This window comes from Amphiura filiformis, chromosome 4 (genome assembly GCF_039555335.1).
Source record: "Amphiura filiformis chromosome 4, Afil_fr2py, whole genome shotgun sequence".
In the NCBI taxonomy this organism is placed as follows: domain Eukaryota; kingdom Metazoa; phylum Echinodermata; class Ophiuroidea; order Amphilepidida; family Amphiuridae; genus Amphiura; species Amphiura filiformis.
The window spans coordinates 5328673-5354240 of record NC_092631.1 but is presented as its reverse complement, the minus strand read 5'-3'; the positions used below and the strand labels follow the sequence as shown (position 1 = coordinate 5354240).

General features: G+C 36.1%; 1 protein-coding gene across 3 annotated transcripts; it reads right to left on the bottom strand.

Moving 5' to 3' along the window:
• Positions 1-3846: 3846 nt before the first annotated feature.
• Positions 3847-23004, bottom strand: LOC140150498 (uncharacterized). 3 transcript variants are annotated; one of them, XR_011858800.1, is made up of 5 exons: positions 22891-23004; positions 21243-21347; positions 20971-21073; positions 9912-9992; positions 3847-6239 (listed from the first exon to the last, which is right to left on the bottom strand). XR_011858800.1 is itself a non-coding variant. In XM_072172523.1 (4 exons), the coding sequence occupies exons 2-4, from the start codon at positions 21288-21290 to the stop codon at positions 6021-6023; spliced, it is 348 nt and encodes a 115-aa protein (XP_072028624.1). In that variant the 5' UTR covers positions 21291-21347; positions 22891-23004; the 3' UTR covers positions 3847-6020. The 3 variants fall into 3 exon arrangements, 2 of the variants coding, with proteins under 2 accessions (XP_072028624.1, XP_072028623.1); XM_072172523.1 differs by lacking the exon at positions 20971-21073; XM_072172522.1 differs by lacking the exons at positions 3847-6239; positions 9912-9992; positions 20971-21073 and adding exons at positions 13668-15155; positions 16044-16124.
• Positions 23005-25568: the final 2564 nt, after the last annotated feature.

Sequence of the window (25568 nt, the reverse complement as noted above, 5' to 3'; positions counted from 1 at the left end):
TAATATATGTACCATCAACAAGCCATTATTTACCACAGCAATGCTGGTTAACAATATGCAGACTATTGTTCTCATTTGGGAATCAAAGGCATCACACAGTATTGTTACTGTGCGTCCATCCACTGTTTGCTTTGTAACGATGAATTCAACTGAAATTATAATACCTATAGCATCACAACACATAGCAATATCGCACAGGTAAATCAGACACATGTGTTTGTGGACTTAACACGGTTTGGAAATAAGCTCTTCAAATATTGGGTTAAAGAGGAATTTTGTTCATCCGTGAAATCTGCTTTCACTACAATAAACTTTCTTGCTAACATATTACATGCTTCTACTTGGGCAATTAAAGGATAATTACCACATTTCTGTAGCTATAACACATCTGCTTACGGAACTGGCACTTGCAGTAATAATAATAATAATAATAATGAGAGATTTAATATAGCGGCCAACGCAAATAGCCTCTGGGCGCTTTACAAAACATAAAACCTAGGGAACAAAAAATTTAAAAACAATATATAGCCTAACTTAAACATACTATTACACTTCCACTAGTATACATGGTATATTAGTGGAAGAAGGGCCCAACTCCAGCCCCGGGACTCCAGCTCGTATTAAGACATATACTGTTGCCATGGAAACATCATATATAATTTCGAATGTATGTAATAATGTATGCTCATTGAAGGTCCCCTGAAGATGAAAAGATTCTGTCTATAAAACTTTTTCAAATATTAAGTTTTTTCTTAATATCTCAAAAACCGTCTTGATGGAGTTGAGCCCTTCTTCCACTCAGGTATTCAATTAAAGTTTCCGACGACCACACAGTTCTTTCAGGGACTCCGACACCCTGTAAGGGGATGAAATCAAAACTCATCCTGCGGTCGACTGCCGATTCCGGGTGGTTCCGTCCGGTTGGAGCAGGGTTATATTGTTCTAAACAATGGAACGGGGTTCAACCGCCTGTCCAGTTTTGATTTCATCCCTAGGTATTATTTTAATGGACGGTGAGTTCAAGAGGCATGAACTGATGACATCAAGCTTACCGGGACAACATAATAACCAATATATTACTTTACTTTATTACAAAATCCCGACATGATGTGCTTTTAAATTGATCATCTATTTTCATTTCAGAGATGTACACCTTGTAAATTCATTTTGAAAAGTGTTCGTCCTACCAATAAATCTAGAGCACAGACCCTAGAGAGAAGAGTCTATGTGTAGAGTTACTTGATCTATATTGTTTATCCAATTAACCTATATAAAATTCAGCAACCAGAGTAGTCGGAAATAGATGATTAGCCATTATTCATGTTGACAGCTTTACCAGTAACAGTCAAGTACGTGGAAAATTTTGAAATAGAAACGATTGAAAAATATCTAGTGGGGACCTACGTAATTTTTATATAGATAATTATTCAACCTACTTTTCAGTAGGGGCAAGGGGCAGTCTTCAGCAAACGGCTCTTTTCAGAGCCACCAAAACTTACAAATTCAGCAGATAGGCGAGATCTGCTTGTTTCTGTAGACAAGGGGCAGTCTTCAGCAAACGGCTCTTTTCAGAGCCACCAAAACCTTTATATTAGCAGATAGGCGAGATCTGCTAGTTCTCTGTAGACAAGGGGCAGTCTTCATTGAACGGCTCTTTTCAGAGTCATCAGTAGACAAGGGGCGGTCTACATGTCTCATTCTTAGGTACTTTGTCCTGAAGAAGTCAGAGCTACTCCTGACGAAAGCTTGACAGTTCTAAACTTGTCCGACGGCGAACCCGCTAAAAACCTACTAATTGCTACTTTTCAGTCTTCCTTTTCACTAAATTCCAAAAATATTTTGGCATATATATAAAATTGAAATACATAATAAAGTTTTCTGACGTGAAACAGTAAGAAAACAAATTTGACCCTACGCGGAAGCAATTCCGGTTCATACCGATCGGGTCTGTGTTTTCCCGGGTGTTGCCATAGATGCGTGACAGCATCGTGTGTTGACCAATGAGAGCTGCCCTCTCGTCAGCGCTGGTCACCGTCGTGGTGATTTGTTTTCATTACATTATTGGTTTCCAGAATGGATAGACGAAAAATTTTAATTCCCACCCACCTCTCCCAATTAAAGGGGAGCCGATGTGTTTGTCAAAAATGTTAATGCAAGCACATAATTTTATTTCAAGCAAATCATAGGTTGTTTTTTAAAAAAGACAGGTACTACTTTCCTTACATAATTAAGGGTGGTCTTACCCCTGGAATTATGGAAACTTTCGGGCTTCATAACTGCTAAATTATTAGTCTAAAGAATATAAAAGTATACATTTTTAGACTGGAAATGACTTGCTGAATTCATCTGTGAGGTCCAATTTGGGCCAAAATGCTCATTTTTGGTTTTTGGCCCAAATTTTTTCGTGCAACGTAATAAAAAAATTGTTTGGGCAAAAAAAATTTTTTATTAATTTTTAAAAACCAAAACAAAATATCTAGGGACCGTTTTTTATTTTTTGAATTTTGACCAACTTTGAGAAATTTGCTTCCAAAATGGTCAAAAATGCAAAATTTTGAAAAAAATCATAAAAACCTGATTTTCGCCCAAATTTCAAATATTTTTTTTAGCAAGTCATTTCCAGTCTAAAAATGTATACTTTTATATTCTTTAGACTAATAATTTAGCAGTTATGAGGCCCGAAAGTTGTCATAATTCCAGGGTTCAGACCAACCTTAAGGGATCCAAAATGAGCGTTTATTGCGTTTCGACAGTATTTTTTGTGGGACATAATAGCATCTCAGACCTATCGAATTGCATTCTGAATACGAAGCATGTCTTTCTGATATGAAATAATTTTCATTTTTTAAAATCACAATATAATACAAATTTTATGACAAATTATAAAATTTGATATTTTTCAAATTTTTGATATATAACAGTCCTCGAAGTAATTATATAAATCTAATGATATATTCTTAAAGTGTATGTAGCAGGGAGGAAAAAGCCGACGGTCAATTGAAAATTTTGACCTTTCATATTGAAGATATGGATTTTTTCCCAAAAAGACCTAATTGTTTTTGGTGTTTTGGGAAAAAAATCCATATCTTCAATACGAAAGGTCAAAATTTTCAATTGATCGTCGGCTTTTCATCCCACCTACATACACTTTAAGTATAAATCATCAGATTTATAAAGTTTACTTCAAGTACTGTTAAATATCAAAAATATCAATTTTAATGATTTGCCATAAAATGTGTATTAAATTGCGAATTTCAAAATATCAAAATTATTTGATATCAGAATGACATTCTTCGTATTCAGAATGCAATTCGATATGTCTGATGTGCTCTAATCTCCCAAAATAAATACTGTCCAAACGTTCATACCCCAGCCCTTAAGGAAAACAAATTAAATAGTTGCATGATATATAGCATGCTTTAGGCATGCTATTTGAGCACATATGGGTAAAGAAAATTTTTATGGGATTTAGATTCTTCAGTCGGGTATTCACTGTAGAACAGAAATTGGGTTGAGTATTTTTACTTTTATCTTGGAATCCCATGAGGATTTGTATTAATTTTCCCCTGGATTTGCTTTGGGATTCTGATTCCTCAGTATAGTGTTACTGTGGAACAGAAATTGGGTTGAGCATTTTGCTTTCATCTTGGAATCTCAAATATCCTTGTTGATATAACATAGCAAATAAATGATAAGCTCCCGACATGCGCGGTCAAAATTCATTATAATGCTATATAGCAGCAGCATAAAAATTAAAACTGCAGCATATAGCATTATTACAACAGATCTGTTTTCATAAAAACATAGAAGGGAGTCCTCACAGAAGACAGACTTATCGATCAAGAGTTAAACATGTCATGTTTAATTACATAAAAATACTTAGAGGACAAGCTATATACATGTATTAAACAAGGAGATGTTTGTTTTCTTTTATCTTGCATCTTCCACTTATATGCACCTGTATCTCTATATTTCATATTAATATCAGTCATTGTAGCTTCCAGGTATTGTTACCTAGAGGCTTAACTCCAAGGAATGTGCCTTCGGAGCAATTAATTGTATGCACTAATTATATAATGAAAAGCTGATAGAGTGGAAAGTTTCGGCCATTATAAAAATCCCTTTGTCGGGTTATTTGTGGGCTCCACGTTCCTCAGTAATGCTTACTGTAGAATAGAAATTGGGTTGAGCATTTTGCTCTTATTCTGGAGTTCCCCTTTGAATTTGCGATTGGGATTCAGATTCTCCAGTCGGGTGTTTGCTGGAGAACAGAAATTGGGTTGAGTATTTTTACTTTTATCTTGGAATCCCATCCTTTTGATTTTTCCCTTTTTGAACTTGCTTGATTTGGGATTCATGATTCCTCAGTTGGGTGTTTGCTGTCGAACAGAAATTGGGTTGAGTATTTTACTTTTATCTTGGCATCCCATCCTTTCTGATTTCATTCCAGGGTTGCGTACAAACCCTTTATGATATAATGGCTGAAATCTTTGTTTATGAAAATAAAATTATTGTCTATCCTGATGGCCAATAAGTATTGCCAAAAATTGCTGTTGCCTTGTGTGTCATTGTCTCCGTCTGGGGTTAATACGTTATATATGATATACAGTTAATATTCATATATACCTTTAAACATCAAATTAATGCTGCAGTTTCTTCCCGAAAAATATTTGATGCGATCGATATGACCAAGCAGTTGTTTCGGGCTATGTCAATGGTCGCGCTCTGCCATTCACCTCTACAGGTCCGCGTGGTCCGTGTTTAATTTGCAACTTTTACAAATGCACAAAATTTCATATTATGCTGGTATCAATCTCAATTAGAGTGTTTGGTAGCAAATTTGGTATCAAAACGGAGCCAACAAGATTCTCCATCCACACGACCTTTTCATTCGAATTGTCATAACGAGATCAGGTTTTGTTGCAGGACGGATTACATAAGTGCGAACTTTCTTTATGTGAGTATTTTATATTGCTAACGCTGCGGGTAAATCGTTTGCCACGGCTTTGGTAGGCTTCATTAAAATATATGACAACTTAACTTTAGATCCCAGTGTTGGATATTGTTTGGAAGTATTGGATAGTTTATTCACTATGGCCCACAAGAACCTCATCCCAATGGCATAGTCCAATAACCTCAATTACATAATCATAGTGCAAAATTTGACCTCAAGTTGTGGAATATGAGTTTTTGTACCCAAATCTTCAAAGGTCATTCAATGAATGTACAAACGTATTGGAGTTTAAGAACTGTTTCCCTGATAGATGAGCATGCTGTGGATCCTAGTGATCAATGAAGTGTTCCTCTGTTGACTAGGCGTAACATTTTTAACCCGAGGATATTTGGCGCGGACTGGGAGGTCCATTGTTGATTTGCCACGTCTTTGTGTTTTCACTGCTTGTAAGGCATGGGTAACACTGACTGGGTTCAAATGAGGTTTTATTACGAGGTCAAACAAATGTGCAGAAAGCAGAAGAATATTCCTATTTCTTTTACGTCTGGTTAAATCCAACATCAGAGGATGATTTAAGGAAGCCCCATCATGCACTGTAAAAGTGTTATCACTAGAGTTTCAACTGCCACTTTACTTTTCAAATCCGATTGAACTCTGTGCAAAAGATATTGTTTTAGAATTGCCCGTGTGTCATTATTACTTGGTCGATTTCAGATCTAAAGTGATGTATGCATGAAGGATAATTCACACCTTCTGTAGATAACATAAAATGTGAAATCGACCAACTTTTTGAAGGTGTTTTTATTGTAAATATATCTGTCCAAATTCAAATTTAACCATGCACGTGTGTATGCAGTGGGCGGACAGTAGTGTCATGTTCACTCACACAGCTGTGCTAACCGCAAGACTTGCTGGGAAGTGCTCAAATCATCCTCTGATCCAACATCTATAATTCAACGTTAGAAACCATCAAACATTTTATCAGCGGCCAAAATAAGCATGCTGGTATGAACAAAAGTTACAAAACAAAGAAAAAGAATAATTATTTCATGGTGTTGATCCATTGTCATCTTGCAAAGAAAAAATCAAACTGTGGTCTTTGAGACACGTATAAAGAATTAGATGCTTTCATGGTGAATCCCCAGGATGCTAGCATTTTGAAGAACTGAATTTGAGCGTTGTATAGTCCTGCAGAGCCCACTTTGACTTTCAGACAATCTGGTTTACGCTTTACGTCTTTATTAGGCACCATTGTAATTATATGAGGATATAGTTCATCTAAAATCTGTTAGAAAATATAAAAAGAATAATTAAAATTACAATTTCAGTTGACTCAACGAATGAAAATGGTAAACAGTGAACAGTGACCCAAAAGTCACAATAACAATAATTATAAGTTCATATACCTCTTGTGGAAGCAGCAACCAACGTATGACCATGATAACACGCTGTATAGTGTGCCTAAGGTCACGCTACATGTAAAATGTCGTTTGAATGTGGTCACGCTACCTTTTTACACGCTAATACAAATATTGTAATTAGCTAGCTACGGTACTAGGCTACTAACTAAACATGTCATAAATTGAGAAATATCGGTGATAGAGAAAATTAACAAATGTGTGTTTTAACGACAAAATTGACAGTTCTACGTACCAGTATGCGTCGACTATATTTGTAAATAAGTTTTTATAAATACGCACGTGACCAATGGGCACGACATACCAAGACCATCAAGCGTGACCAAATCCTCGTGCATTGACCACTATACAGAAAAGGGTAGGAACTCTATAGATAAATATCATCAAATTTAAGTTTTAATTGAATTGCAAAATTATTACACATAGGGGGATTCCGAATTTGTAATATGTTATCCAAAACAACAGTTTGAGAGTGTTTGAGGATGGAAAAAAGTATTCAACGACGGAAATGTTTACAATATAACCACAAAGTTGAACAAAATAGATAACATTGGTGCACAGTAGTCTATGGCAAGTATATTGCACAATAGAACAGAAAACCTGGTTTTTCGTAGATAAACCTGGTTTTTCGATCGCAAAACCTGGTTTTTCGATCGCAAAACCTGGTTTTTCGATCGAGAAACCTGGTTTTTCGGTGAAAAACCAGGTTTTTCGGCCGAGAAACCTGGTTTTTCGCCGATAAACTTGGTTTTTCACTGATAAACCTGGTTTTTCAAACGAAAAACAGGTTTTTGAATTCGATTGTCATAGTTTTTCGAAAACCTGGTTTCTCGGTCGATAAACCTGGTTTATCAAAAACTATGACAATCGAATTTGAAAACCTGGTTTTCGATTGAAAACCAGGTTTATCAAAAAACTATGACAATCGATTTGAAAAACCAAGTTTATCGGCGAAAAACCAGGTTTATCGGTCGATAAACCTGGTTTATCAAAAACTATGACAATCGAATTTGAAAAACCATGTTTTTCGATTGAAAACCAGGTTTATCAAAAAAACTATGACAATCGATTTGAAAAACCAAGTTTATCGGCGAAAACCAGGTTTCTCGGTCGATAAACCTGGTTTTTCAAAAACTATGACAACTGGTTTTTCGATTGAAAACCAGGTTTATCAAAAAAACTATGACAATCGATTTGAAAAACCAAGTTTATCGACGAAAACCAGGTTTCTCGGTCGATAAACCTGGTTTTTCAAAACTACGACAATCGAATTCGAAAAACCAGGTTTCTCGGTCGATAAACCTGGTTTTTTAAAAACTATGACAATCGAATTCGAAAACCAGGTTTATCAAAAACTACATTGTATGACAATCGAATGCTCCTCGAAAAACCGGAATTTCCAAACCATTAGTAATGGCGACACACTTCATGGCGCGCGGGCATGGTGTGATCAACGAGGTAGAAAGGATAGAGCGCCCTGCTCGCCGAATCTGTGAACCCGGTTTGGGTGCTGTATAGATACACAAACAGGCGCGTAGCCAGCATTCTCAGTCCGAGGGGGTAAACGTCTTTATCGTCCCTAAAACGTCGTTATCGTCCCTATTCTTTTTTATCGCAATATCGCGCGTGCGTAGCACGCGAGTCTATTTGTTTTGGTAAATAACGAGCGCGCGTAGCGCGTGAGCCGAAATATTTTGGGTTAAATCTCCTTCTCCCCTTTTTCTTCTCCTCCCTCTTTCTTTCTTTCCCTTTCCTCCTCTTTCTCTCCTTTCCTTCTCTTTCCCTTTTCCTTCCCTTTTCTTCCCTCTCCTTCTCCTTCCCTTCTCTTTCTCCCTCTCCTTCCCTTCTTTTTCTCTTTTCTCTTCTTTTTTCCGTCCCCATTTTATAAAGGCAAGCACGCCTGAATCTGGTATTTCAGCAATATCATGTTAAAAACCTGTAAGCACATCATGATTTATCACTAAATGGCGGACGGAAAATTGCTGAAAATTTGCTGGCATGGAGTGTACAGTACCAGGGGAATCGATGCGTGTACGAAGTTGTGGTACTCGACAGTTTGTTTTCAAGCTCCTTGTAGGCCTTTGTAGCGTACAAACCACAATAAATCAGCAAATCCACTCGGCTTCATAAGCGTCTGTTGTTTTTATATTCCCGTCTCTGAAATCAATGACGTAATTAAAATCTACTCAATATTCATATTTTCGAACGTTGTTTGCTCCAGTCCAGGCCCTGCTCCAGTCCTCAATACAACACAGTGAAGCGGCCGTGCGTGAGTACCGGTATTCGAGGCCTGGAGGATCTAGCCTAAGTGCAATCGGGGAGTGCAAGCAGTAGTAGTATTCGATTGTCATAGTTTTTTTGATAAACCAGGTTAATCAAAACTATGACAATCGAATTCGAAAACCTGGTTTTTCGATTGAAAACCAGGTTTATCAAAAAACTATGACAATCGAATTGAAAAACTAAGTTTATCGGCGAAAACCAGGTTTCTCGGTCGATAAACCTGGTTTTTCAAAACTATGACAATCGAATTTGAAAACCTGGTTTTTCGATTGAAAACCCAGGTTTATCAAAAAAAAACTATGACAATCGAATTGAAAAACCAAGTTTATCAGGGAAAAACCAGGTTTCTCGGTCGATAAACTTGGTTTATCAAAAACTATGACAATCAAATTCGAAAAACCTGGTTTTTCGATTGAAAAACCAGGTTTATCAAAAAAAACTATGACAATCGAATTGAAAAACCAAGTTTATCGGCGAAAAACCAGGTTTCTCGGTCGATAAACCTGGTTTTTCAAAAACTATGACAATCGAATTCGAAAAACCTGGTTTTTGATTGAAAACCAGGTTTATCAATAAAAACTATGACAATCGAATTGAAAAACCAAGTTTATCAGTGAAAACCAGGTTTCTCGGCCGATAAACCTGGTTTCTCAAAAACTATGACAATCAAATTCGAAAAACCTGGTTTTCGATTGAAAAACCAGGTTTATCAAATCGAAAACCAAGTTTATCGATTGATTGTCATAGTTTTTGATAAACCTGGTTTATCAGCCGAAAAACCAAGTTTATCAAAAAACTCTGACAATCGAATTGATAAACCTAGTTTTCGATTTGAAAAACCTGGTTTTTCGATCGAAAAACCAGGTTTTTCGAGTGAAAAACCAGGTTTTTATCGACGAAAAACCAGGTTTTTCTGTTCTATTGTGCAATATACTTGCCATAGTAGTCTCATGTTGCATTCAAATGTATATGAAGACCACTATGTAGAAGGTCACTTCGAGGCATACTGTCTATAAGCTGTTATGGCAGCGCAGAGGTGGTCACGTGCATAAAAACATACATTTATAAATATAGTCGAAGCCGACTGACTACGTTTAATGAGTAGGATATAATGGTGTTTTACTAAGTGCTTTAATATTTTTCGCTAATGAACCTTGTCACGTTGCTTAAATTCCACGTTCTTTATTCTTCATGTCCTTTTCATTTTCTTTTTTAACTTGTAAACAAAATTAAGGAAATGTAAGAAAGTAATATACCGTTTCGTCTCCATATACCATCATATCATAGTGACTGGAGAATCCACCAGATAGAGCAAAGTGTAATGTCACAAAATCGGTCTGTAAGATAAAGTAAGAAAAAAAGCTATAAATAATTTAACAAAATTCTCTACTTATGTAGCTTTTGGTAAAGATACTTCTAACAGTGTTCACCATTTCTAAATTCCTCCTAAAACTGTGTATAATAATCGAAATAAAATTATGAAATTTAAAAAAAAGTTGTACAAATTACTGGTAGCCTATATACACCTGGTCCAATTTACAATATCAAACATTGTTGCGTATGGTCTCAATGAGCTTCAATGCCTTATTATGTAAGAAAACGTGGAGTTTTGAAAGATGCACGTTGGTCCATTCAACTCTGACAAAGCATGCAGTCTGCTGCAGAGTGTTATAAAAGTTCTGCTTGCTTTATGAAATGTAGTAGCCGAAAAGCCGCGAAATCGTGAGGATCGAAGCAATTTTCAAGTTGCGGAGCGATTGTTTAAATTCGACTAACTGGGCTACCAAATCGCATGTGAGCTTTAATGTTGAAAGACAATTGCTGAGACACCAATGTTACAGTGTGATGTTTTGATCTTTTATCTATTACTGCCTGTGTGCATATATTTTGCCTCCGCTGCGGGCGGGGTGGGGTGGGGTGGGGAACACATCATAGACCAGCTCCGACCAAACCACTCTATAGGACTGATATACATGTTTGGATACATACTGTATTCGATGTAACTTTTTCAATGGCGAATAATTAATTCTAAACAAGTATTCATTCAATCGATTCAAGTAATTTAGATGTTCTAACGATTTATTTTGGCGACATCGAAAATTTGAAAGCGATAGTATTCAACGTCAAATATTCAATGGCGAATACTTTTTGTCGTCGGGAAATATTCGTTAAAAGATAAAAATCACTTGCAACAGATTGAATAACAAATACTTGTTGAAATTATATTCCCCATCGACAAAGTCTGAACATAGTGCAGTTTTGTCCACAGCAAATTCACCGTGACCTTTTCAGCCATAAACCCGCTTAGTGGAGATTAAACCGAAATATGCAGTACTAAACCATTATAGTAATCGATTGTCCAATGCACATTTCTTACCACGCACGTGATAATATTAATCCAATGAGCGATCGAATTGTCCGCTACGGTCGACTAATCCAATCGATAATGACGCTATTGACATGTACGGGTGGAGCTCCACTGACTGAGTTTTGGGGATTTTTCACTGGTTTGCTATCAGTTACTCATCAAGGCGCTCCACCGTTATTATAAGGACTATGCTAATAATTTAAAGATTGACATGTAGAAAATAAACCATACTTAATTGACAGAAAGTACTAAATTTGGTGGCACTCCTCTTCCAAACGCGACCAAGTCAGGGCGGCCCGGTGAAGCAAAATGTGCATTGGATTAACACGGGAGTTTGGATAAGATGGTATATTTCCTTTCTCATACAAATGCATGCTCCCCCGTTATTAAAGCTTGTACCGGGTTGAAAATTCAGATATTTTGAAAAGAATAAGTAATTGAAACATAGACCAAGTACTAAAATCATGGCTTTTATACTTTTTCATATATGACGCTAACTACAATGTAGTTCATCTCCTATAGCTACAACACAGCGCTACCAGTAGGGTTCAATTGCTTATTATGAGTGCCCCTGTGTTGTGTGGATACATGTAGTTACAATACTGCATGGGTAGTTCTATATATTGTTTTATTCATCGTCACATTACAAAGATATTACAATCAATCTAACAAAATAAGACATACTACTACAGTATATTATGTTCATGCTTTCTTTATTGTTCAACATTTATGATTATGAACAAATAGGTTTATGGCCTTAAGTTCCATAAAAAAATTACGAACACAAAACAACCACTTTCATTACAACTAGCATTTCTTACATTCTACATAAATTTGTAATAAATTTTAATCTGAAAACCGGGTTTTTTTTCGCCATAATGAAAATTGTATGATCCTAATAAAAGTTCTAACCATTTCTTCTTGACGGTTCCAGTTCCAACGGAATTCTTTATCTATCCCTGAGATGAACAGTTTATAACAAAGCCAAGTTTGCCTGGGGTAATTAGTTATCAAGTATTGAAAGTTGGTATTAATGATTCATTACAACCTTGTTAGTCACACCATAGTTCACTGCAGAAGATAAAGATAAACTTTGGAAATACATAAAAACATTTCTTACACAAGATGAATATTATTTATATTATTGTAATACAATTTGGGCAGACGTCAACAATTGTAATTTGAATAAAATATTACTTAAAAACAAATTTAAAAAGACATAAATCGACTATATTTTTTCAGATAAAACTTAAATTATTTATATATTCATAAGCTTCTTAATGCTGTGTTTATGTACAATATTTCATATTGCGTCATGTTCAGTTAACATCACAATATGACATCCTCGATGAGCCTGGTTTCTCAAGTGTTAAGAGGTTTAGGATACCAATCCCGGACTGCTGCAGCCATGCCTTCAATTGAGTGGCCCAGTATAAAAACGGCCCATGGCACATTTTTCGTCATTGGGAGAAATCGGCACTGTAAATGTACGAATGTTCAATAAAATACATAAGAAATTTGATGCTTAAAAGATTAAATTGACAACATTCCCGAGTTACATTCATGATGTGTTATGTTTGTATGGATGACCTTTGGTGACCTTTGACATTTTTCAACATCGCCCTCTATTTTTCAAAAATGTGCCATGGGCCGTTTTTATACTGGGCCACTCAATTGATATAATGTGGCTAATGGAGTTGTCGCATTCCCCAGTCGATGTTCGATGTTTTCGATCGATGCAAGGATTCGGTCATTTCAAATATTAAGTTTGATCATCGATATCTACTATTTCAATGGTTTGAGTTTTGGTTTTGGTCACGTGGTTTCCTATTATCCTGCCTAAGCTCTTAACTGACGTCATTATCGATAGCTATCGATTTCTTTGTCTGTAACCTTGTTAGAAACTTAAAATTTGTAGCAAGCTGTTTCGGTTTTTAATTCAGTTTGGTATGTAATCGGAAATCCGGTTTGAAGTTACCTTGATCAAATTATTAGTATACAAAAGATGTTTTTATTTAAATATCGCAGTGCAATATTCAGAGGAGTCGCACAAGTCAATCTACATTTGAAAGCGTGATTTAGTTTTGGAAATAGCCAAGGCTTATTTCACTGTGAAAAAATATAGACCACCGAAATATTTCAAAAGAATACCCTGAGAATAGACACTTGAGTGATATATACACTATTATACACTTATTTATTTATATGTATATCGCATGCATATGATCGATATAATAGAAAGCTATATGACTTCCAATATCGGTTTAAATTGACTTTTATTTATTACTCGAGACACTATAAAATGAGGAGAGGGAGAGAGGGGAAAGATGGTGTGTGGGGGTGTAAGGGGAAGGAGAAAGAGAAACAGATGGAAGTGGAAAGGAAAGGGAGAGGAGAGTTCGAGATAGAGGAGATATCGAATGAAGGGGAGGCGAAGAGGGGAAGGAGACACTTACGGAAGAGGGGGTTATATAGGTGGGGAGAGGGGAGCCTAAGGTAAGAGGTATGGGTTGTGCTTATCGGGCACAATAAACTAATTCATAATCAAATAATCTCCAGCATCATGCATCGTTTGTGTTTCATACAAACAAACATAGTCCCCTCTCAATATACAGGCATGAGAATGATCATCCATGAAAAAACGCGTGTGAAATGAGACTAAAAAGGCCAAAAGCGGGCTGAAATTAAAAAGAAAGTGCGGAAATTTGGACCACAAAAAAGCAGGAAATCCCGAAAAAGCAGGAAAATTCTCATGCCTGAATATACGCGCATGATTTCTAGCCCTAGAACTCGGGGTATAATTATAAGGTGACATGAAAGTATGCCACCTACGACATACTTATCTGAAGTAAGACTAAATCAGATTTCAAAGATCATCAACTACCGCCCGCAGTGATAGATATCCGATAGCTAGCACAATTGGCCATTATATACTTATGGTTATATCGATCCCTGGTTATATACCTTATACTGTGTCCTCCAGCACAATAGTGTTATGATTACAGATCAGATCTGCTCTACTTTTTAATACCTTGCTGTTTGGTTTCTGAACAAAAGAGAAACCAAAACTTATCATTTGAAATGAGGGAATGTATTCTTTAAACTTAGAGGATGTGCAATAATTATGAGCCCGGAGGGTTGGTAAAATGGCAGAGGGGGGGGGGGGGACAAAATATTTTTGGCAGGCCGAGAGGGGTTGGGGCAAGTAATTTTGGCAGGCCGAGAGGGGTGACAAGCAATTTTTGGCACACATTTACGGTGCACCCTTTAACTAACATGCTCTAAAAAGGCTTAGAAAAACTTTACAGAAACTGTCAAAAATGCACAATTTCCTGCTTGCTAAGCTTGCATCATACATATATTTAAAGTTTGCAAATTGGTAAACGATTTTTGGCAGGCCGAGAGGGAGGGCAAGCAATTTATGGCACGCCATTTGGAAATTTTACCCCGGGGGCTCATATTTATTGCACAACGCCTAAGTCTAGCCTTAGGCTCTAAGCAGAGAGTGTTTCTATTCATTCATTCATTCATTTATTTTTCACTCATCAAATAGCAAAGAACATAGGATACATACAAAATCATAATACAAGTGAGAGTGAAGGAATCACAGGAAAGGCCAAGAAGAGGCCTGAAAGTCTGTGATCCCTTGATTGGTTAATTCATCATTTGATATTGCAGCAGATTGTCATTTCAATGAAGAAGCAACAGACATCTTATTGGTAGAAACAAATTGGAGCACCGAGGAAGCGGTTAGACAACCGAGTTCATCAAACATTTAGAGCTATTTAGTCAGCGGCAAAATACGTATAGCACCAAATATTGCATACAGACTAAGTATAGTATGAACAAAAAAGTTATCATGTAATAATTATTAAAGCCATTTCACGTTGTAGATCCATTGTCATCGTGCAAAGAAAAACTCATACTGTGGTCTAGGAGCAGGATATGGCATAACATTACATCCTTTCATAGTGAATCCCCTTGATGCAAGCATTTTGAAGAACTGAATTTGAGTGTACTGTAGTAGCCCTTGAGCGCCCACGTCGACTTTTAGACAATGAACATCTGGTTTGCGCTTAATGGTTTGATTAGACATCATGGAACTTATATGAGGATGTAGTTCATCTAATATCTGTTAGAAAATATAAAAAAATAAAATGACAAAAAGTTTTGGCTATCACAGAATATAGTGGGCTAGGACACCACATTTCAAATAATGGAAAATGATTAACAATGAACAGTCACAGTGCCATTTTACGCTCATCGGTATTGTGGAACCTTCTTACACGCTCATATTTTTTGTAAGTATCTACAAACATCACGCTACCATTTTATGCCCTCATATAAATAGTGTAAGTAGCTACTACCAACTCAAACTTGCCATGTTCCATTCGTGCTGCGTAGACCGTGCGTTAATACGGCATTCAAAACGTACGTACATATTGCTAGTCTCGGTTCCAAACTGGATTGTACTCCTTCGTCACGAAGGATAACAATGCGGCTGGGGAACAAAGACTAACATCTGATCTGGTCACAAGAGGGCGAAGCATTTGGATTTTAGTGGTGTCCGGGTCTTATGTCTACTTCAATACAGCATGATTTTGATTTTGACTAAAAACCGCATCGTAAATGCTGCTTAAAATTAATTGTAATGTATTTCAGTGCTTCGCAAATAGTTGCTAAAAAAACCCAAATACTTTGGTAGATTTAAGGACCAGTACTACATCCATATATCATGATTTTACTTTCAAAATGAGACTTTTTCGTGGTAGTGAAAATTAGGCGCGTTGCACGAACCGTCGTGACGCCGTACACAATGTCAATATCAACGTGGACCGTACGTACACACTGTGCGTTTGTATCAAAAATGCAAATCGCAATCTAATTTTTATACGGCCAATCTCACATGCATTTGCAGTGGGACTTTTTATGCGTTTATTAAACATCTTAATCGACCTTAATTAATGACGAGTTCAATTTTATTTTAACGAAATAAGTCAAACATAAGAAAAAAATATACCGTATCGTCTCCATACACCGAAAGATCATAGTGCCTGGAAATTGCCCCTACCAGAGCAAACTGCAAAGTCACAAAATCGTTCTGTAAAAAAACAATTTATCTTTACTTTAATATTTCGCTCTTTGTAAAGGTACTTGTAATACTATAATATAAGGCCTAATAGTAATATATTACGTAAATTAAAAAAATTCTAAAATCAAGTACCGGTATACAATAAAGAAGAGAAAAAAATTTGCTCCACTCTACATGTACATTTTAAGCTATTTTACATAATATTGTGCGTCATGGATGTGGGATGTGCGTCATGTGCCCATGACACGTTTCTTTTTGGGCAGTGTACATGTACAGCTTTTTGGGCAGTGTACATGCACAGCATACACAAATCTGAGAGGCGTTTACTGTATTTGGCCCTCTATTGACGGAAACACAGATGTACCAGAGCGGTAGATTGAATTCGTAATTCAATACTAATGACTGTATTGAATATCTCTGTATAGCAGCACACAGTAAATAATGGATGGAAAACCCGACCCCGGGGACACCACAGTTTCACATCGGGGACACCGCAGTAATGACAAGCGGCTAGGGGACGCAGGGGTAACCTTGTCAATCAAATACTTCATCTATTGTGTCCAATACTTAATCCGATAAGTGATCGATGTATATCGATAAAAATAAGATCAAGATCGTATATGGCGGCATGCTTTAAAACTTTACGATTCAGCCCCGGGGATTCAGCCAGGTAGGGCCTACCTGGTAGGCTGGATTCAGCAGCAGGATGTCATGACTTAATTTATTCTTAATGATTACGATTTAAAAAAAACCACCGAAATAATAATAATAATAAAATGATGATAATATTATATACTATAATAATATACAAATATATACTACCATGAGAGGTTCTGGTTAAAACTATGGGCCCAAGGTGAGATCAATAGTACTATTTTCCTTCGGGGCGCAGCCCCGAAGGAAAATAGTATTAATTGATCTCAACGAGGGACCATAGTTTTAACCAGAACTTCGGATAAAGGCAGTAGCCTATATATTTGTTTTATATACTTCATTAATATGTTCTTTGTTCATTGATTGGTTAAAAGAAAATTATTTGATGTTTTGACTCTCCAGCTTCTATCCTGAGTGAACAGCACGGCCAGTTTAAGCAAAACCTATATTTTGCCCTTCAAAAAAATCGAATAGCCTAAAATCGGGCTAACCAATTACAGCAGCGCGAAATCACGCTATGGCAGTTTCGCGTGCGTTAACTGTTCCGTCGCATCGAATGCGCGCACGCGGAAGGCATGGTCAAAAGTACTATTTACGGCTTGGAGGTACTATTTACGGCTCATCCGGGACATTGAAAATACTATTTACGGCTTAGAGGTACTATTTACGGATAGGAGTACTGATGGCAGAACTATTTTTAGTCATGTGATCCACTTTTAACCAATCAATGAACAAGAATATATTAATGAAGTATATAATACAGGATTTTTTTTTAATTAAAGAAAAACATTTTTTTATCATAGGCCTATAAATTAAACATGTTAAATATACCATTTCGTAACATCTTGTAGGCCTGTCCCGCACACTGACAGAATGAATATTTTAACTTGTTATATAACTTGAGAATCTGAGACGAAAATACCTAGGCCTACATCTCAGTTGAAAACGTTTATTTGGTTTTTAAAAAAAGCAGGATATTAAATCTTATGTGTTTTCAAATTTATAGAAATAGCAAGATTTCTTGTTTTTAGTAATACGTATTTATTTATTCTCATATATTTAGTGTAGCAATATTATTATTGTTATTATTTTATATATTGTTTTATTCAATTTTGAACTATGTTCAACTATCATGGTCTTTCAACTTTCACATTAAAATGTAGGCTAGATTATGTGGTATCTGAATACTATAGGCCATAATAAATGGCCAATGATTTAACTCATTACATAACTTTATAACATAAAGTTTGAAAGTTTACAATTTTAATATTTATTTTATACTATTATTATTATTATTATATGATGATGATGATGATGATGATGATGATGATGATCATATGATGATGATGATGATGATGATGATGATGATGGATGATGATGATGATGCTTGTAGCCAATATTATTATTTTTAATATGTAGGCCCCTATATATGAAATAAAAAATGAATGAATGAATTTTAACATTGTGATAACTATTCATTGTTATCATTATTAATAATCTTTTATTTCATTTCAAATTGTAATATTTTATATTTATTAAACTTTTATTCCATGCAAGTTTATGCGCACGAGTTAAACTTGGTCAATTTCGCAGTGGTGCTCGCGCTCTAGCCCTACCATAATGGGATAATTGCCTATCGATTGGATTGACCATGGGTAAACGTATTGGTGATGTCACTGGCTTTAAACTTTGGCGGACAATAGAATAACCATTGATTGACAAGGTTACCCCTGCGTCCCCTAGCCGCTTGTCAGTAATGGCGAAGTAGGATCAGTGTATAAGGTCATCTTATTCTTACCTGGTAAAGCATTACAAGTCCTTCACCAAATTAGCCTCGTCCCCGACTTACCGCATCGTTAATGAGATTTTGGTATCATTATGATAGATCATATTTTTCTAATTAGCATCCTGAAATCTGACGTTCCAAATCGACGTATTTCATAAGAAATCGTTAAAAACCTGTCGATTTATCAGTGCTAAACACAACAACAATGTTTTTCCCTGCCCTCTTGCATTATTGATGACGACCCTTCTGGTTCGCTGGTTCCGCCCACACACCGACATCGCCTGGCTAATAATTATTTGGTGCAGCAGAGACACTAAAATGAATACACGGGATCGATACACGTGAATTGCTATGCACGATTTTGATATCAGACGAAAATCTTCGGATACTGGGTTAGAAAATGATGAATATCTCCCGTAAATGATTTCGTCTCAAGAAACCAGATGTGGTCTCATACACTTGAAAATACGTGTTGAACAGATATGATAGTCGTTAGCGTGCGCTTTGAAAATTGGCCGTGCGCTTTGAACTCAAAATTTGACCAAAACTCTAATTTTAGTATTGCGTTGGTCCTGTATGGACTACAGCGCGCAGCAGGCTATAGCGGCACTCACTATTCAAGTGGAGGCAGTATAACCATTGACCGCAATGTCGTATATACAAGCTTACTCACACAGCGAGAAATCAATTACCCCGGCTATTGTCAGTAGCCTTAGTCAGGTCACTTCGCTAATTATGCATCTCATAAGGTCCGAATAAAATGGCCATGGGTGGCTGTGGATTCAAGCTACCATGGCGATTTCTACCATGAAGATATCGGGGCGATGTCACTGTGGCCCTTTGCATTGTGGATGACATTGGGTTCAGCAAATTTCAACGAAATCGGGCCATGCAGAAAAATTATGTAAGCTGCTTGAGACATTATGGTCGCTAGGCAACGGCCGACGATCCTACTGGTTCGGATTTAGCCAAATGATAATGTAATATTACGTATTTTGTTTGTTTTGGTGGTGGTTGTGTTGCGCTGAATATAATATTAGAGTGCACGAAGAACTCTTATGTGGGTCATTTTTTGTTCACGGGTTGAACATTTCCCCCACTTGAACCCATCAACCATGTTGTTAAGGGATCCAAAATGAGCGTTTATTGCGTTTCGACAGTATTTTTGTGGGACATGAGAGCACCTCAGACCTATCGAATTGCATTCTGAATACGAAGCATGTCTTTCTGATATCAAATAATTTTCATTTTTAAAATCGCAATATAATACAAATTTTATGACAAATTATAAAATTTGATATTTTTCAAATTTTGATATATAACAGTCCTCGAAGTAAATTATATAAATCTAATGATATATTCTTAAAGTGTATGTAGCAGGGAGGAAAAGCCGACGGTCAATTGAAAATTTTGACCTTTCATATTGAAGATATGGATTTTTTTCCCAAAAGACCTAATTTGTTTTGGTGTTTTGGGAAAAAAATCCATATCTTCAATACGAAAGGTCAAAATTTTCAATTGATCGTCGGCTTTTCATCCCACCTACATACACTTTAAGTATAAATCATCAGATTTATGAAGTTTACTTCAAGTACTGTTAAATATCAAAAATATCAATTTTTAATGATTTGCCATAAAATGTGTATTAAATTGCGAATTTCAAAAAATCAAAATTATTTGATATCAGAATGACATTCTTCATATTCAGAATGTAATTCGATATGTCTGATGTGCTCTAATGTCCCAAAATAAATACTGTCCAAACGTTCATACCCCACCCTTAAGAGGCTAGGAAATAATTCCCAATGTCTCATACCCAGGTTTGTATCCCTTTATCTAATCCTGCCCCACATGACAAGGACTTTTTAGCACATCTTATCTTGTATTGAGACAATGGCAGCCATGACTATTTTTTTGCCATTTTTCTAAGCATGTTTATGCCCGGCTCTCGACCAATCACGCGCGCCGTTACATAGCGTGTATGTATCATGAACTCTTTATCATGAAACAAGTGGCAACACTGACCATGCTGGCAATTAAACACAAGTGTAGTTTGCTAGTTGGGAGTTTACTCACTAGGGTTGCCAAACCAGTGATTTGGTAGCACAATAGGTGACTTTTAACAATCGTCCCGCGAATTGAAAATGGCTCGGGCCGCGATTTCGTGACATTTGGGCTATTTAAGCTTGGGCAGGAAAACGTTGATTTTAACCCATTTCCGTGAATTTTGCGGAAAAAATCATGTCATTTTTGAACCAATTTTAAAAATCCTTAAATTGATTTCTACCAAGTTATAGTTTGGACGGAAATTTATCAGAAGCTGATTTTTTTTTAGGCAAAATTCTTTCTTTAAAAAAAAATCAGTTTTTGATATTGCGTTTAAAAAGCAGTAAAGATTTAATGAGATGGACTTACGTGAAAATGTCCCTCACAAAAATCCCGGCATTTTTCGCTAGAGGTCAAAATTCAAGATGGCCGCCGTCGCCATTTTAAAAAATTAGGTTTTGAACCATAGCACCTATAATCATGTACAAAAACACTTTTTTGGGTTAATCGAGCTCAAGGATTCCGATTCTGACATATCTTTAATATTACGGATGTTGTATGAAGTGGGTGGTACATGGGTGTGGGGTGTACCTGCAATGGTGTCTGCGCTCGCGTTTGTGTGTTGACCATAAATTACATACCTCAACTTTGCCGACTGGATATGCAGGTGGCGGGGTTTCAAATGCCATGGTTTCTTACTTTCTATCGAAATATATCTACCCACTATCCGTCAAATTCTTCAGTGCCTAAATAATATGACAATGCGATAATAATAATAATAATAATAATAATAATAATAATAATAATAATAATAATAATAATAATAATAACAGTGTGTTGCTATTCATCGAGTTTCAAGTTCGAGTATCGAGTTTCGAGTATCGAGTTTCAAGTTTCGAGTTTCGAGTTACAAATTTCGAGTTTTGAGTTACAAATTTCGAGTTTCGAGTTAGGTTTTTCGAGTTTCGAGTTAGATTTTTCGAGTTTCGAGTTAAGAATTTCGAGTTGAATAATAATAATAATAATAATAGTAATAATATTAATAATAACACTAATAATAATAACAATAATAATAATAATAATAATAATAATAATAATAATAATAATAATAAATAATAATAATAATAATAATATTAAAGCGTAAAAATAAAGTGTGCACTATTTTTTAAAGGATAATCTAAAAATGCCCAATTTGCCAATATTTAACATCCAAGTCTTGCATGTATCACCTTAACATTTGTATTATCGTGTTACTCCTAACCTGGTACCATGCATACAAATAATTGGTGTTATCAGGTACTTTGTGTTTTTACAGTCTTTCTGTTAACAGGTTTCTTTAAATGTAAATAAAACTAATATTAATATGATTATATATCAGTACCAGAAAAAATTAAAATAATTTGCATACGTTATATGATGCTATGCTATTGTGCATTTTACACTTCAATACAAATCTTTCCTCTGTCACCAAAACAAGTATGTAGGTCAACCGTCAACATATTTATATATAAATACAGAGGAGATGTCTTCTCTGATAAATATGATGATATTAAATCATAATATTATAATTTGCAGACATTCTGTGTATGAATTACCATATAATGCAAATTCCACCTTCACGCTCATATGATTATATCCCCGGGGGGGGTTCTTCCTGGTTGAAGGTATACGGGGATGTGCCACGGTTTTGGCTTTTCAGCAATTTTGGTATATCGATGGGTGGGTTATCAGCGGAGACCAATGCGCCCAATTGGGCGCATTTTGGAAAAATTGCACTTAAAGCGCCCAATTATGGCAAATTTGGGTGCTTTTTGGGTGATTTTTCTTGAAAATTGGTATACTGATGGGTAGCAAAAACAGCAAAAAGTAGGTATAGAGAAAGTCAGCATCCGAAAGTCTGCGTGGCACACCCCCGTACAAAATTTTTCGAAGAACCCCCCCCGGGATTATATCATAAATATATATTATCAGATCATATAAATAGGCATACGTGCATGAAAGCCAAGAAACTCGGGCCATGAACACTACGAATAGTATAGCTGACCTCATATGCCCTGTGCTGACTCGGACCACTCTCGGACATTACTAGTAGTAGTCATCGTATTACTCTTAACACTATACTACGTACCACGGTTAACGTATCGGTACACTGTTTACAATCTGACATATGAAAGTGTACATGTGTACTGTATATATCCCGGGTATATAATTATGCACATAAAATGCTTGCCACGGAGTGCATTATTTTTCTCTACTACACATGATATAGATTAATGTTTCCATAAATACCTTCAGATACTATGTAGATTCCGATGATGAGCACTATGTTGAACACGGTAGGGAACAGCAATTAAAATTTATAATGTTAACCGCGCCCTGGACACAGTGGCATCGCGCATGATCAAACGTATACCTCTAGTCTTGTTAAGGAACCGTTCACAAACACTTGTAACGGGGGGGCTGATGCAAAAAAGGGTCCCTGAAAATTTTCATTCCTCTGAAGGGGAGGGGCTTTAAAACATCACCTGATTTTAATCGTAGAACATGAGTTTACACTATTTTCTATGGGGTTGACGTACATTTTTCATGGCCAAAAAGGGTGGGGGCCTGAAAGAGGGGCCCTGAAAAAAAGTGTTGATTTTTCATTTTGCATTTACACGTCCCTATTGTGGACATATACCAGATAATAATATAGCCTACGTGTATGGTTGGTCTATCATATTTTCAATGATTTTTATTAATATTCCATGAATTTTTACCGTTAAGGGACCGTTCACAAACACTTGTTAGGGGGGCTAATACAAAAAATGTCTTCGCAAAAATGTTTCGCCCCCTCCCCTTTCAGATCTCAAAATTTCAGGCCCCCCTTTTTTTTTTGACATGAAAATTATGGGTCAATCTCATAGAAAAGCATAAATTATATTAAAACCCAATCTTCCCAGGAAAATTTGTGGTCATGTTTGTGAACGGTCCCTAAAATGGGAAACTTGGTATTTAACCTACATATGTTACAAAGCTCCATCAATAGCAACATCTGTGATGATAGTCAATATTATACCCAGTATAATAGCCTATATATATATATATATTAATATAGAATCCAGGTGTTGATCTAGGGCAGGTACGTTAGTTACAGTATTCTGAGTAGTATCATAATACATGCATAGACAATTATAAATTTAGCGGAATCTGTGTCCCCCGGGATCTCTGCAAGGCAAAGTTACACAATTTACATGTTAAAATTGTTTGCTGCTCTACGGGGGGAGCAACTCCGAGCAAGCAAGGGGCCATGAATGTAAATGGTCGTAGAACTAAAAGTTAGAAAACAGTGCAAAAATATATATACCAGAAGGCATAAATAAACACAAAGTTTCGGGTTGGACCCTTTGACTAGTGTGAGACCAACCAGAGAAAAAAAACTTACACTACGACAATGCATAACATGATAACAAACTAAAGTACAATTACATATAACAATAAGAAAAATCTATATCAGAAAGCTGATGTAAACCACCAAATAACTTCTCCATTGAAAAGCACGTAAAAATCAACTTTTTTAAGCGGCGTTTTCTACCAGGCGTGACAATATTTTTCACTTTTTAACGTCACCCCTGTGTTAATTGAGGACTGAAATTTCATTTAAACTTCAATTTTGGGGAACTTTACAGGTTCAGTTTTTTATTAAAAAATGTTGAAAAGCGACGCCGCTATTTCAACGCCAAAACTAGCATTAAAACTTGTTCCGTTAGCAGTAATTCGGACAGGGCCAACTTTTCTTGTGAAATCGATTTGTATAATTTCATATCTATTTTAGTCATTAATAGGTTAGCATCTTTCATTTAAATCAGAACATGCCAACCTCACGAAAAACATGGTCCCTAAGGACACCACATTGTCTCCAGTGAGTAGCCATTATTATACATTTAACCGGAACTCATCACCATTGCACCTTTCGCGCAGTGATTTGGTGTAATGCGCCCTTGAACCGCACAAGAGGTTTGAATTTTTTTAACTTTTCTCTATTTTTGGAAACAATAAATCATTCTTAGAAAAAGTGTCCATCATGCAGTTATTGTTAACTACAGGTATGCACACAACACAGGGGCACTCACATAGGTAATTGACCCGTAATAGTAGCGCTGTGCTGTGATTATACGAGATGAACTAGTTAGCGTCATATATCAAAAAGTATAAAAGCTCTGATTTTAGTACTTGCTCTATGTTTTAATTACTTATTCTTTTCAAAATATCTGAATTTTTAATCCGGTACAAGCTTTCATAACGGGGGAGCATGCATTTGTATGAGAAAAGAAATCTACCACCTTATCCAAACTCCCGTGTTAATCCAATGCACATTTTGCTTCACCGGGTCGCCCTGACTTCGTCGCGTTTGGAACAGGAGCGCCACCAAACCGTAATATTTACAAATTTAGTACTTTCTGTCAATCAAGTATGGTTTATTTTCTACATGTCAGTCTTTAAATTATTAGCATATTCCTTATAATAACGGTGGAGCGTCTTGATGAGTAAATGATAGCAAACCAGTGAAAAATCCCCAAAACTCAGTCAGTGGTGCTCCACCCGTACATTTCAATAGCGTCATTATCGATTGGATTAGTCGACCGTAGCGGACAATTCGATCACTCATTGGATTAATATTATCACGTGGTAAGAAATGTGCATTGGACAATCGATTGCTATAATGGTTTAGTACTGCATATTTCGGTTTAATCTTCACTAAGCGGGTTTATGGCTGAAAAGGTCACGGTGAATTTGCCGTGGACAAAACTGCACTATGTACTTCTTTAATTCATACATTACACCAATCTCCTATAAGGGTTCTCTAAACAATTTTTGATACATTGAAAAAAACCCGCCATTTTGGGTACTTTTGAGCAATTATGGATATAAACAGAGTTTAAAGCAGGTTTTATCGATCTTTAAATACAATAATGACGTCATAATAG